General features: G+C 43.4%; 1 protein-coding gene and 1 pseudogene across 12 annotated transcripts in view; one reads left to right on the top strand and one right to left on the bottom strand.

Annotated features, from left to right (window-relative positions):
* The window catches only part of ARHGAP22 (Rho GTPase activating protein 22), a 184749-nt gene that overhangs the window by 81820 nt on the left and 87147 nt on the right, over nt 1-15782 (top strand). For 9 of the 12 annotated variants that reach the window (XR_004951415.1, XM_016142846.2, XM_016142843.2 and 6 more), the window contains one exon: nt 6130-6217. The exons of the other annotated variants lie outside the window; for them this stretch is intronic. Coding sequence is in view for 8 of the 9 variants with exons in the window: in XM_016142846.2 (XP_015998332.2) it covers nt 6130-6217 (88 nt within the window). In the remaining variant the exon portion in view is untranslated. The remainder of the gene's footprint in view (nt 1-6129; nt 6218-15782) is intronic. 12 annotated transcript variants of the gene reach the window in all.
* Nucleotides 2594-2713, bottom strand: LOC118604094 (annotated as a pseudogene).

The following is a 15782-nucleotide window of genomic DNA, read 5'->3' on the forward strand; positions in this document are numbered from 1 at the left end:
CTTGTGTGATAAGGAAGATGGAGGATGTTTCTCTACTTGGCAGTGAACTTCATTCTAATCTGTGTTATTTAAAATTTGGAGTGATTTAGTTCTTGGTTGAGTGTCAGAGGCTAAAGCTTTTTAAGATTGATCTGAGACCACAATCAGAATTATAGGAGATAAGGAACCCTGAGTGATAGCTTTTTAAAATGTGTCTGCAATTTTCCAAGATGCTGCCAGTGGAAAATCTTAGCATGTCCTTTCCTAAGGAGTATTTCAGAAGCTAGGTCTTCAGACAGTCTCCCTCCAGACAAGGTAAAAAAATGAAATTTCCCAGAGTGCCAGACTTTGATCTGGTTGGAGAGAGAGCTGAATTAGAGCATGAAGATTTTCAGAACAATCCCAAACCTCAAAACTCAAGATAGGAGGGGAAAGTACAGATGTTCCAAGCCCTGTAGGAGATCCCCACAGGATTGTCACCACAAACTAGCAAGGAGGAACCCTGCCCTATTCTAATAGATATGTAGTGGTGTCACATTATGGTTTTAATTTGCATTTCTCTAATGACTAATGATGTAAAGGATCTTTTCATGAGCTTATTTACCATCCTTATATCTTCTAAAGTAAAATATCTGTTCAAATCTTTCACCTTTAAAAAAAAATTAGTTTGTTTCCTTGTTAATAAATTTTGAGAGTGCTATATAAATTTTGGGTACAAGTTCTGTATCAGTTGTATGATTTTCAAATATTTTCTCTCAGTATGTAATTAATGTTTTCATTCTTTTAATCATATCTTTGGAGAGTAGGGGTTTTTTTTAATTTAAATAAGTCAAATTATCAATTAATTCTTTTACAAATTGTGCTTCTGATATAGTATCTAAGAAACCTTTGCCTAATCCAAAGTCATAAAGGTTTTCTACAAAAATTTTACAATCTTAAAATTAAATTTAGGTATATAATTCATTTTGACTATATTCTTGTATCTCATGTGAGGCATGGATCACAGTGCATTTTTCGTATATGGATATGGAACTGTTCCACCACCATTTGCTGAAATCACTAGCCTTTCTCCACTGAACGGTCATTGCACTTTCATCAAAAATCAGTTATCCATATATATATGGATATATATATATATATATGACTAGTTCTGAACTTTGTATTCTGTTTCATTAATCTGTCTCTCTTAATGCCAATATCACAACGTTTTGATTGCTGTAGGTTTATGATAAGTCTTGAAATCTAGCAGTATGAGATCTTCAACTTTGTTATTCTGCTTCAGAGTTTTCTGGCTATTGTAGGTCCTTTAATTTCTACATGAATTTTAGAACAGCTGGTCAATTTCTATAAAACACTGGGATTTGGGTTGGGACTGTATTGAATCCATAGACCAATTTGGAAAGAACAGACATCTTAACAATAGCAAGTCTTTTAACCAGCACAGTATATCTCCATTTATGTGTATCTCCTTTCATTTCTCCCAGCAATATTTACAATCTTTAGTGCACAGATCTTTTGTTATATTTATCCTTAAGTATTTCATATTATTGATGCAATTAAAAATAGTTTTGATTTTCAACATCAAATTATAGAGACATGATTTAGTTTTGTGTATTTATCTTGTACCCTGCAACATTGCCAAACTCATTTATTAGTTTGCACCCTTTATCAGATTAAAGAAGTTCTCTTCTATCTCTAGTTTGTTGAGAACTTTGATCAGGAATGGATGTTGAATTTTGTCAAATGCTTTTTCTGCATCTTTTGAGATGATCATATGTTTTCTCATTTTTAGTTTATTTATTTGGTGAATTACACTGATTGATTTTGGAATGTTAACCAACATTGTATAATTGAGATAAACCCCAGTTATTCATTATTTTCCTTTTTATATATTTTTGAAACGGATTTGCTAACATTTCACCCAGGAATTTTTGCATCTATATTCCTGAAGGATATCTGTCTGTAGTGTCCTTTTCTTGTAATGTCTTTGCCTGGTTTTATATCAAGATAATACTGGCCTTATAAAATGCATCGGGAGGTATACCCTCTTTTTCAGTCTTCAAGAAGAATTCATACAGTGTAGGTATTATTTCTTCCTTAAATATTTGGTGAAATTCACCAGTGAAGCCATCTGAGCCTGGAGTTTTCTTTATGGGAAGGTTTTAGTTACAAATTCCACTTCTTTATCAGATATAGGGCTATTTAGCTATTTCTGTTTGAGTGAACTTCAGTAGTTTGTGTCTTTTTTGTCCATTTTATCTGTTGCCAAATTTACTAGCATAACATTGTTCTTAACATTACTTTATTATTCTTTTATTACCTGAAGACTCTGTAGTGATGTCAACGCTCTCATTCCTGATATTGGTGATTTATTTTCTCTCTTTTTTTCCTAATTAGCCTGGTTAAAGGCTTGTCAATTTTATTGATCTCCTCAAAAAACTAGCTCTTGAATTAATTGATCTCTGTTATTTTTTCTATTTTTTGTTTTATTTACAGCTACTCTAATCTTTATTTTTATTTTTTTATTTTTATTTTTTTAGGCAAGACAACCCTTGGTTGACCTCACAGATTGCAAGGACCATGTCAGATTACAATCCCTTATTTTTTATTTTTACACCTACAGCACCTGATCTTCCTAGGTGGTCTCCCAATCCAAGTACTAACCAGGCCCAATCCTGCTTAGCTTCCGAGATTAGACGGGATCGGGCTTGTTCAGGGTGGTGTGGATGTGAACTATTTTTTTTTTCTTTTACTTTGAGTTTCATTTGCTCTTCTTTGTGTAGTTTCTTAAAGTAAAAACTGAGTTCATTGATTTAAGGCCTTTCTTCTTTTCTAATATCTGCATTTCATGCTATAATTTACTCCCTAAGTACTCCTTAAAGGTATTTCACAAATTTTATGTGTTGTGCTTTCATTTTTATTGTCCAAAGTACTTTTTAATTTTTCTTTTTGATTTTTCTTCGACTCATAAATAATTTAGAAATGTGTTAATTGGTTTCCAAATATTGGGGAATTTCCAGAAATCTTTCTGTTATTGATTTCTAACTTAATTCCATGGTCAGAGAAACATATGTAATATTTAAATTTTCTTCCATTTATTGAGACTTGTTTATACCCATATTAGTAAAAATTTCAGATTATCTATATTCTTACTAATTTTTTGTCTACTTATTCTATCAATCGTTGATAGGCATTTTACATTTTTTTACTGTAATTGTTTTTTTCTATTTCTCCTTGAAGTTCTATAGATTTTTGTTTCATGTATTTTGTAGCTCTGCTATTAGTTGTATAAACTTTTAAGATTGTTGTGCTCTTTTAATGAATCGACCCGTTTGTGGTTATGAAATGTTCTTGTTTGTCCCTGGTAATATTCTTTGGCCTGAAATGTCTTTTGTTTGATATTAATATAATCAGTCCATCTTCATTTCTTTATCCAGTATGGCAATCTCTGCCTTTTAATTGGAGGTATTTAAATAGTTTTCATTTAATGTGATTGTCAATGTGGTCAAGTTTAAATATATAATCATCTTGCTATTTGTTTCCTATGTGTCCTATTCCTTTTCTCACCTTTTTTATGGCTTTTTTTTTAATTAAGTAAAATTTTCACTCCATTTTATCTCATTTGCTTGCTTAGCTTTAACATTTTATTATTTTAGTGACACTTTAGGGTTTCAGTATACGAATTTAATTTTTCATAGCCCACCTTCAAATGGTGTTATATCATCTTATGTATAGTAAAAGAAACTTATAACAGTGTGCCTACATGTATCCCTTTCCATCCTTTATGCTATTATTGATACACATATTGCATCTATATATGTTATCAGCCTCATACTGTTCTTTTCACTTAAATAGTTGATTATATTTTAAAGAGATTTAAATCATAAAAAAAAATCTTATATTATACTTATTCATATAATTACCATTCCAGTAATCTTCATTCTTTGGGTAGAGCCATATTTCTATCTAATATTATTTTCCTTTTGCCTGATTGTCTTTAACAGTTCTTGTAGTATGAGTCCGGTGTGATTTTCAGCTGTATTTCAGCTTTAATATACCTTAAAAGATCATTACTTAGGCTTCATTCTTGAGGAACATTTTCAGTAGATTCAGAATACTGGGTTAATAGATTTTACTTTCAATAGTTTAAAGATATTGCTCTACTAACTTTGCTCCTCTGTACATATTACATCATTTTCTTCTGGCTACTTTTAAGAGTTTCTTTTCATAAATGAGTATGAATCATTTGGTTATGATATGCCTTCATGTACTTTTTCATGTTTCTTGTGCTTGGGGCTCATTAGATATCTTGGGTCTGCGGGTTTATACTGTCGATAAATTGGGAACAGTTTCAGCCATTATTTCTTCAAATATTTTTCAGTTCTCCTTGCAATGGTGGGAACCACACTGGGATTCACCTGAACTATGGGTCCCAAAGCCAAAGCCTGACTCTCCTCAGAGGCTTCTCACACACAAAGTAGCCAGTTGTTGCTGTCACAAATGTGGGAGCAAAGTGCACAAGCATCAGACACAGTTGGGTGCACATCCCAGCTAACCCTTGCTAGCAGGAGGACACAGGGCTGGCTTCTCCATCTCTCTGGCCTCCATCTGCTCATCCAGGAAGACAGGGTTAGTAGTAGCTGTCCTTATGGGGCCTCTAGAAAGCTTAAATCCAATAATTAGACAACAAGCCAGAAATATAGTACAAGCTCACAAGCTCCTTAAACAAAGCTATTATTGCTTTTTCATTTAGCTGTAGTAGAAAGTAATGTCAATGTCAATATTGTTACTCCCATTTTATGGATGACAGATATTGAGGCACAGAGAGAAAAAGCAGTGCCCAGAATTACACAGAGACAGTTACTAAAACAGCAAACTCCAGAGACCCATACCCTTAGCCAGTGATGGATCTCACCCACACCCTCTAATGAGCACATTTCCCCATCCTGGTGCTGCAGTCCTAATTTATTCCCAGTAGCTCCAGTTTCCCTAGAAAGAAAGTAACTGTTAATTCAGTTACACCAATTACCAGATGGTTCTCTGGTTTATTGATGTCATTTCTCTAAAGCAAGCATCTGTGGGTAAAGATGTTGTTCTCCCCTTATGTTGCTTAAATGAGAAAAAACATTTTCATGTGTCCTTGCAGCACAAGACTCCAGCACCACATGGAGGCTCTAGTCACCCCGTTAAAGCCAGGAATTGCCTGGAAAAGACAGAGATGGGGAAAGGAGTGCTCTGTGAGTATGCATAGGGTTAGAGGCTGGAGGCCATGTGGATAAAACAGGTGACCATGCCCCTCACTCGGGCAAGTGCAAACACAGGGATGCTGTTTTCCCTGTGGAACCCTGACACACAATAATAGCTGAGATTTATTTGACAAACGCACAGCTTTCGCTACATTCTGGGCACAGCTCTAAGGACTTCTCAAGTACTAATTTATTTAATGCTCACGAGAGCCCCAAAAGTACTATTATTATAGTACTTTGGGAGGTTGCACAGAGAAGTTAAGCAATTTGCCTGAGGTCACACAGCCAGTTAGTAGCTAAACCAGGATTTAGCTGTAGAGATGGGGTACCAAGCACGTGGTACAATATGTGCTGGGTACCTCCCACGTGACAGCTGACTCCCATTAAACAGGTAAAGAAATGAAATCTCACACTGCCATATCTACTGATCCTTTCCCTCATGTCACCTCAGGGACATTTACATAGACGCCAGTTCCAGTGTGCCAGCTTTTCTCTCCCTGACTCTCTATGGCCTGAAACCCCCTAGAAAGGCTGCAGATAGGAAGGGTTAATATGGGAGCCTTCTCCTTGCTCCAGACTCATGTTTCAATCCTTTAACCAGGGGAGTAACAACTCTGGGCAGTGCTGGCAGTGCCTGTGGGCGGAGCTTCCCCACTGGTATGTGCAGGCGCTAGTAGTGCCCCACTTGACCATGGACCCACCCATGCAGGGCCTCAGCTGCACCTGGTACCTGCCTTGAAGAGGAAGCCTGAGCTCTTCCTGGCACCCACTTGCCCAGCCAGGACCTGGAGGGCTGGACCCCTGACCCTGAGGCACCGCTCTCCCTCTTAAGGATGCCTGACCACAGAAACCCTTAGCCAGCCATCTCATTTCCCGTGTGTTTGTGTTTGTCTTTCTACTTTAGGGATTTATTTCTCTACAAGGGATGCAGGTGACTGAACTTCTTCCTGGCCCTGAGGATATGGGGAAGCACCTCTTTGAGATCAGCCCAGGTAGGCCTGAGCACCTTGCAGCCCTGTGCTGGGGCTCATCTTGGTGGCCCCAATGGGGCTGCCACCACCTCTAGCCTGGTGGTGGTGGCAGAGCTCTTTCATGATCCTTTAGAACTGTCTCTAAGCACAACTTGGAAATTTGGGTCAAATTTAGAGGATATTGCAAACTTGGGAGGAAATTAGAAAATCCAATCTGGGTAATTAGCTTTAGGGTAAGAGGAAAATGTAAGTTTTTAAATTCACAATAAACACAAGATCTGAAAAAAAATCCATGGACACCTTAGGGTGAAGGTCCAAACACAACAAAATTGGGTCACATGCAAATAAGTCTCTAGCACCAATTCAGAATATTAAAATAAGTTTTATCATGAATCCTCAAACAGAATTGCCATGTGGTAAGAAGAGAAATAATTTAACCCAAAGAAGTGCTATTATGTTAAAGTTTCTGGTTTTAAAATGTGATCATTATTGAGCTAAGTAAATGTGTCTTGCAGATGAGCCCATCTATTCACAGCGGGCCTGAGTTCTCCAGTCAGGCTGTGGTGTATTTAGCTCGGCCTCCCCCAGAAGCACAGCCTGAGACAGTGTCTGAGCAGTTTATTTGCCCAAAAAGCATGAGGAAGGGAGCTGGAAGAAAGGAGAGCCAGTCAGAGTACACTGTGAGCAGCTGCTGCTATGGCACCCAGGGCTCATTTCCAGTGGGTCCTTGTGGAAACAGTGGGGAATAGGCCTTAGGGGTATCTGGCCCAAGGAATGAGGAGGCCAGGGAGGGTATACCGGCTGATTTCCACCAGCCATTAATTGAAAGCTGCTTCCTGGGGAGTTGACACTGGCATTCCTGTCTTGCCCTGCACATGGACCACGCTTCCTACAGACAGAGAAGACCATCAGGGAGATTTGTAAGTGTTTGAGGAAGAGACCACCAGCATGGATGGAAACAGAATGCCCAGAAATCTGGGCAAGGCAGCTCGTCATCATGTCCTATCAGTGTGTATCTGATTTTAGACTTCCTTCTGGGAAGTGGTGGCTGTGAACTGACTGTACTAGGGCCTCCCTGGGGTCTGTGTGACAGTAAGTTTTCACTCTCACAGCAGCAAGGCCACCCAACCTCTCTGATGAGGTAACCTGGTTATAGGCTGTCCACAAAGGAATGGATCAGCCTAGGCTCAGGCCAGCCAAAAGTTCCTGGGAATTCCAGGAGGCACAGCTGAAGCTGAAGTGCAAGGAGACCCTCCAGCTGCATTTCCTGCATGCAGACTTCCAGCACCACGGTTTTGGGCACTCCCTACTTGGGCTTTTTATCTACTGCAAGTGCTACACAGCACATTAGAAGGTGATAACAGAGTGATCCCAGGGAAGGGAGTGGAAGATCGATGTTTGGTTGACTACGGAACAGGAGTAAAGTCTTCTGCAAAGAAGACAGAGAAACGATGACCGAGGGCAGTGAGGTAGACAGTATCCTGCCACCTGGGGGAAGCGGAGCCAGGTACACAGATGGAAGGGCTAGAGGAGGGGCCCTGGGCCTAGAGAATGGAAAAGTGGAAGTCAACACCCCCAGCCATAAATTCAAAAAGGGGTGTGCCCCAAGGACCAGACAAGGAAAATCACCAGTGCTTGTGCTCTTTATCTAGGTATATCAGAGCTATTTACAAGGATTTCTTGACTCAGAGGGAATGAAAGCCCATTTGCCATGTAAGGTAACATTCATAGGTTCCAGAAATTAGGATGTAGACACCTCTATTTTGCCTGCCACAGTACTCAAAAGATTCATCTAAGGTAAGGGTATTGTTATGCCTATTTTATTTAAAAGGGCACTGGAGGTTAGAAAGAGTAGGAGACTTGCCCAAGGATACACAGGCTTCAGACTGTACCTAGGCAGTTTGACTTCTAAAGCCACACATTTGAGCTGCCCTCCACCACAGGGACCTGGCACAGGTCCTAGCGTCTTTCCCATCGGGGCCTGGGAGGACTACGGATGCAGGTATAGAAAAGAAAGCTTCCTGCACCCCTTCAAGCTCTCAAGCACAGCAGTAGTATAAGCACCAGATTCTTGCAGGTCCCAAGTACTGCCATCTCTGCCCTCTTGCCTTCCACTCGTGCCTGACGGCGGGGGTACAAGCAGCTGTGACGCTGCTCAGGAAAAGCAGGTCGGGTGTGGACAGTGAGGGGTTTAGTTAGCCTTTGGGGAGCACTGTGGAGGAAAGACTCAGTAGTCTCCTTTGGACTAATCGTTTAGGCTGGGAAAGGTCAGGTCCAGGTGTATGCCTGCCGCAACACATACCCGAGTAGGAAAAACTTGATGACTCTAGGAAATATGATAGAAACCCAAGTATGATAATACATAAGGTCAGCTATATGAATTTTAAGTCATAGTTTTACTTGTGCTCTTCAACAGTATAAAAAAATTGTAATTTTTCAAGACAGAATTAAATGAGGAAAAGTTATACTATGAGTGCCATCTAGTGGTAAGACCTGCCACTTCCAGGACAGACCATGAATACCTCCTGCCCTCCCAACCATTTCAGTTAGGCCATACCTCTGATTCTTGCTGGGCCCCCTCAGTTACTAAGTGGCAGGGGGTGAAGAGGTGGGGGAGTCGGGTGGGGGAACCGTAGCTCTAGCCAGCTCTAACCACAGAGCCCAGCTCTACACAAGCACTCTGAGGCTGGCTCCGAGCAGGATGGACATTGTCCAGGCCCCAGAAAGCTTCTGAGATTTAAGAATCCTAAGTCACCTCTCCACCTGGGCCTCTTCTCCAGCCTGGGAAGTAAGTTATTTGCTGCGATATTGTGATTTATAATAAGAAATATATATTTGAACTTTTTCCTGGTTCCTGGCACAGAGATCCTAAAACCCTCAGAATTTCCTTCCTGAGGAAGGTGAGAAATGTTCTTTTTTATGTTAATGAAGCGACTTTTAGAACATACCTATGGATGAAGGCTGGTTGTTAGAGGAACAAACTAGCATCAGAGGTTGGAATTTGAAGTCCCAAGCCAGATCTCTGGGGAGGGAAGGGGGACTGGAGGTTGAATCAGTGGCCAATGGCGAATATGATTTAATCAATCATGCCTATGTAATGAAGCCTCCATAAAAAACCAAAAGAATGGAATGTGGAGAGCTTTCGGCTGGTGAGCACATGAATATTCAGGAGAATGGCATGTTCAGAGAGGACATGAAAATTCTGCGACCTTTCCCACATGCCTTGCCCATACCTTCCATCTGGCCATTCCTGAGTTATATACTTGTATAATAAATTGACTATCTAGAAAGAAAAATGTTTCCCTCAGTTCTTTGAGTCACTCTAGCAAATTAGTCGAACCTAAGGAAGGAGCCAGTGGAAGCTCCAATCAATAGCTGGTTGGTCAGAAGCGCAGGTAACTACTTACCTGGACTTGCAATTGATGTCAGGGAAGGGTTGGACCCTTAACCTCTGGCATCTGATACTATCGCCAGGTAGTGTGAGAACTGAGTTAAATGTAGGAAGTCCAGCTGGTGTCTGAGAATTCCTTGGTGACCACGATTTTACCTGGAAACACTGCCTACTCCCAGCCCTTTGAGAGTTTTCTTTTCCTTGCACACTTGAGCCTGTTGGCTTCCCAGACCCTCACTTCTTGGCAATGCAGGCATCTGGCTCCGGGCCAAACTTACGCCTCCCTCTCAATCCACAGAGACTTGGGCAAGGAGTGGAGAGGCCCCCTCTGACACTCTGAACAAAAAGAGTTGCTAAATCTATTAGCTGCTTGTATTTCATGGGAAGAATCAGGTGATCAACAGAGCAGAGTAACTCATTGCTAATATCCCTCTTCTGATGTCAGCATAATGCTACTGAAGGGAGGCAGGTTTGTTTAATACAAGGATGCAAATGGAGCCCTAAGTCTTTCTGGCAAGTAACCACTGGACTATCAGGTCTCCTCTATTGCTGAGCATATTTTTCAAGAGTCCATGTTTAGGACACACACCTGCCCTTGGCGACACTAGGGTTGTGAGGAAAGGCCTATCCCTCCCACCAAGGCTTCTAACAGCTACAGCAAGGAGCCCCAAAGGTACTCTGGTGCCTTTAGGAAGGGAGGGAAGGTGACAGGTGGCAGTCTCTGTCAACGTACACTGCACCAGACACAGTCTATGGTTCTGTTTATTTCAGGCCAAGTGTTACATCGCTGGCCTTCGCAGTTTCTGCAGAGCCACGCAGGGCCCCAGGACAGCATGCCTTCCCAGGTACATTTCCTCCCAGGAGTGCAAGTCATCCAGCATATGGGGCTTTCAGCCCCAATTGAGATATGCAAGGCACCCTGAATCTCAGGGAAGAGAAGAGCAGGGAAGCACTGTCTTCCTGAGCAAGAGGACAAAAGGGTATAATGGCTGCTCTGAAGTCTGGGCCCAGTGCCCATGGCAAGAGCACCTGTCTGCTTTGGGCCTTGCGGACCATATTTCTCAAGATAAAGTGCTGGAGGCTTCAGTGGAAGGCACCCAGTTCAGAGGTCTGGCAGGTGCCTGCTCTCCCATCATCCCATCGAGCCCCCAGGCTGCCTCCCTCCCACCAGGCTGCTGGGGCCTCCCACCCACTTCCTAGCACCAGGTGGGCACCCTGCAGGCAGTCGGTCAGGCAGGGATGGCCTTGAGGTCTTGGGGAAATTGGGGGCTGAGGTACAGCAATGAATTACTCCATGGATTACCTGACTCTTCCCACCAAGCACTAGCATCTAATGGGTTCGGCAACTCTTTTTATCCAGGTGATCAATGGCACCCCAGGGAAATCAGGGAGACATGGCCAACTGTGCCTAAGTGAGCCAGGGATGCAGATGTCCCCCAGGGCAGGCTGGGGTCTGCATGAAGAAAGGAAGTTTCCAGAAAGAAATTTGAGGCAAGCCCAGACACCAGCTTATAACCTGTTTTCTGTCAGAGTTAGGAAGAACCAGAGAGAAGCCTGGCCCTGCCACTCAGGACAAGTCACTGAATGTCCTGTGCCTCTGTTTCATCATTTGTAAACTGGGCATAGGAATACAGCCAGATGCCTTGGGTTTGGAGAGGATGCAGTGATTTCCAGTGTCCGGCTCATATTTTTATATCCTTTCCTCCCTGCAGTCTCTCTGTTTATCATTATTCTGAATAATAACAACACAGTTACTACTTAGTTGTCACCTCCAAGTAAACAATCCCAATACTGTGTGATAAGTGCTGGGACAGAGGTATCCCCAGGGTGAATGCCCAGAGTGTGGCGGGGGACTTGGCTGGGTGGTTAAAGAAGGTTTCAATCAAGTTAAGATTTGACAGAAAAGTAAAAATTATTCAGATGTACAAACAGGAAAAGGTATTCCCAGAGTGGTCCAGAATGGGAGCTAGAGTTCACAAAGGCAAGAGGCCTGGAGAAACATGGTGTATGAGAGATTCGGGGAACAGAGAACTAAAGCGGAAAGGTTGGCAGGGGCCCAGTCACTCAGGGCCTGGGATGCAGGACAAAGAGGCTTGGACTTTAGCTATTGAAAATCTTGTGCTGGCAGGAGGAATTGTTAAAACCAAAACCATGTGTTAGAAAGAGCACTAGGTGAGTGATGGGGAGTTGCAAGGACCAGCAGGAGATGAGGGTAGGCGAACTGTCTTTCATCTTCGCCACCATCTATGCTGTGCTCCCCACGCTCATCCCGGTCAGTATCCACAGAGAAGACCTCTCTTCCACGGGAGGAACAGGATGAGAGGGCCTGCCACATTGCATACAGGGTCCTATGGGGTAGGCAACTCAGAAGCCTGGACACTCAAAGCTGAGCCATGATTCTTTCTGTGCAGTTACAAACTCATGTGCCAAGTTCTCAAGCAAGGTGGCTCTGATCACGCACAGCATCTCTGCCTTTGTGAACTGTTTAAGGGGGTTCTAGACCCAGCTCAGGGGGAATCAAATCAGATTTCCTCTCTTCTCTAAGTCTCGGTTTCCCCATCTCTAAGATAAGAGGGCTGGACTTCATTATTTCTGATTTGTCACTCAGAAAGAACTGGTTACCAGCAGTTTCTTATGGCTGCACTGGGTCTTTGAAGCCATTCTTGGGCATTGAACTTGCAGCTGTCTGCCTTTATCCACTACAACTTGGAGCAGAGAGAACTCCTGCCTGCTGTCTCTGAGACCTGACCTTGAAATAGAGCCAGCACACACACATTACTCTGTACAAGTAGACTGATACAATGCTCCTGACATCAACAGATCATCGTTCATCTTGTTAGGCGCCTCCTGAGCGGGATGCCAATCTCAGCCTATCTCAGCACCTGGTACCAGCCAGCCTGTGTATCAGCCTGACCTCACACAGCCTGGCTGAGTTTTCCTGTAGAGCACCAGACGATGGGTAATAACCACAAATGAAATTAGATGAGAAGTTCACAGAAGCTCCCCACCCCTGAGAGTGGGAGAGTCAGCAAATAAATATGAGTGTCTGCTTGTACTTCCCTACTTTGCATCTGGCCCTCCTGTCTTAATATTAGTTTTCTCAACTAAACACAGGATCAGGTATGGGGAACTCCCACTGATGTCTCTGGATAGGAGCATGCAGTTCATTCATTTAGCCAAAATCATGTTCGAGAACAGATTCATTCAGTAGGGATCTGACGCAAGCCACCTCTGTGATGAAATTGACAATTCTGATACTCACTTATACTAGCCACATTTCAAGTGCTTAGCAGCCATCTGTCTGATGGAACCCTGTTGCACAGCACAGGCCTGGATGAGGAGGCTCCAGAGTACTGCCTGACATCTACTTGGTGCTCCACAAGTACACTTAGAATGGAAGGGAGGCAGACAGGGGCGGAGAATGCCTAGGGGGAAAAGCCAAGGCTTTGGAATCAGACAGACAGGTAGGTTCACATTTTAACTCTGCCACTCACTAACTGCAAGAATTTGGACCAATTAACTTAAATTCTCTGAGTTTCAATTTTATCATCTGATAATAGAAATAAAACTACCTACTTGGCAAGACCATCAAGTGACCATCAAGTGAATTAGGATATGTGGAAGTACGGAGGCTACTTCTCCCCACCCTCCACTGCCTCATTCTTTCCCTCCCTCCCTCATTCTCACTCTCTTTTTTTCTGTCATAGTCAAGCAATATTTCAAATTTCTTTCGTTCTGTTGCTTTTTTAAAAAAAAAAAAGGGGGGGGTGGAATTCTAGCTCTACAGCACTTGTTTCCAAACTTTCCTGAGTATTCCCTAGAGGACTTTTTAAAACCCAGACTTTGGGTTTCATCCCCAAAGTTCCTGTCCCCAGAAGTTGGGGGTGAGGCCTGAGAACCTACATTTCTAACAAGCTCCTACATGATGCTGGGCCAGGAACCACATTTTGACAGGTCAAAAGAGAGCTCCTGGAATAAAGAAAAAATGTTTATATTTAATACCTTTAATGATACCTTTTCCTGCTTTTTAAAGCAGAGCCCTGCATTTTTATTTTGCACTGGGCCCCACGAATGTTGTAACCAATCCTGAGCACTTCTAAGTGGCAGAGTAACTACAGAAGTGAAGAACCTAGGGGCTGTGTTCACAGGAACAGGAATCTGCAATAAAGAAGATGACAGCCCGGGGTGGGATTTGTTTCTGGCACTGTTCTAGGAGGGACCTATATAAGCAGGGCTGTCTCCAACCTGGTGAGGACTTAGAGGCCACCTAACTTCCCTCTAGCTCTGAGCTGCTTCTCTGTCGGGGAAAGAGGCCACGTGAATGGACATGAAGTGCTGTGAGGCAGGAGCAGGTTTAGCTGTACATCGTGCAGGCCTAGGTACCAAGCAGGCACAGTGTCTTTTATTTGCTAATTAAATGGTACAAATTCCCTTGGGCACAGGGATACTTGTGGGACTAGAGGAGACCCTTGCAAACACCCAGGGTCCCTCAAGTTGCCACATACACACACCCAGTAGCTGCCAGGTCTCCTTCCTGCCAGCCACTGAACCCAGTAGTTGTGCTTCATTTTGAATGAGAAAGTCAAGCCAGGCATCTTCCTTCTGCAGCATGCTGTACCCATCCTGTGCCCTGGTGCTGCGAACAAGGGCAAGGACAACCATGCTCCACACCGAGCCTGCGCAGGTGTGTGCCTTCAACACCAAGCCTCCCCGTTCTTGTGCCTAGGCCTCTACCAGGTGCAGGGGCAGGTCATAGCAGTCACTGGGTGGAGGAGATGGGGAGGAGGCTGGCGGTCTTGGGGGACCAAGAGGCAGGAGGTGTCCAGGAATCTCTAGAAACTGGAGGCTGCAGTGAGGAAGCTTCAGTAGGAGACCTGAGGTTCCAAGCCTCAGCACACGCTTTGCTGGTTCATGAAACTCCACATACAAAACAAATTTAAAGACAAAGTTACTAAGAATTTTAAGATAGCAACCACAGAACATTAAATTCCTAGCGCAGGGCTCTCTAAGTAGGGCCCTACATGCCTGCCCTGGTTACACAGACCCATGAAGCAGGCCTTGACTGTGGGTTTCTGGATGTAAATGCAGACTTGACTTTTTGTTTCTTGTCCTAGGCTCCACGCTGTGAATGCAGCCCTCTGACACCCCCTGTTGATCTCTCCCTGCAAATTCACTAGCCCTCAGAGCCTCAAGTCATAAATGAATTCAGTCCGTACCTTATCAGTGTCCTTATCCCATTTACAAACTTGGCACCCAGAAAGAGGATGTGATTTCTTCAAGGCCTGAGCATGTCTGACCCATCGCACCCCACCCCAGAGGTCTTCCCGTCTAGCATCAGGCCCTGGCTCGAAGCCACTCCTACCCTCTATCTTTTCTTTTCATGCCTATTGATAGAAATTCATCTCTGCACATCTCTGCACATCTCTGCAGAGACTGCTCGCCTAGAGACTTCCTCCGCTTCTTGCACATGTTAATCTTCTCAGGCGGATCCAAGCCATAGTCTGTGAGACAATGAAACTGAAGCCATCTCTCTTGAATGAAGCCAATCAGAAAGAGCCTTTACAGGACCATCGGGTCTGCCTACCTGGGCCAGTCTGGCTTCTTGAGTTTGTAATACTATCCTAGCCCCAGTATTCTGGCTCAGCCTCACCTTGGCAGTTGTGACACTCTGCCTGACTCCCTAACCTGACAGCCTTCTGATCTGCATAGTGAGGGACACTCCAGGAGGTGTCCTACCTTGCATAGATGCATGGATCTAGTTTCTAGGCTTGCTACTGTCATCCTCAACTCAGCCAGATGACCTGCCCTTGCTTCTGTCATCACATCTTTCATTCACTATTGAAAGTACCTCTTGGGATTTTACTATCTTTTCTTTTGAGGGACAGTTATGCTTCTCTCATCAGACTTAAGGCCCTCAAGGGCAGAGTCCATGTCTGAGTCATGCCTACAACTTAAGCCCAGTAACAAGTGCCTGGCCAAGATGAGGAACACTGGAAGAAGAACACACAGTTATGCAAATGTCCTTGGGCTTGGGGCAGCTTGACTAACTCCGAGCCATTCAGTGTGATGCCATATGTGCAGTTTCAGGTGTGAGGGGAGTGTGGCCAGATTCACTGGAGGGAGGATGAGCTGCGGTCGGATCCAGAAGAGCCTTGTGTATCAGGTTCAGGCATTTGGACAGTCGTATAAATGATG

Source organism: Rousettus aegyptiacus, unplaced genomic scaffold, assembly GCF_014176215.1.
Source record: "Rousettus aegyptiacus isolate mRouAeg1 unplaced genomic scaffold, mRouAeg1.p scaffold_m13_p_6, whole genome shotgun sequence".
NCBI lineage: Eukaryota > Metazoa > Chordata > Mammalia > Chiroptera > Pteropodidae > Rousettus > Rousettus aegyptiacus.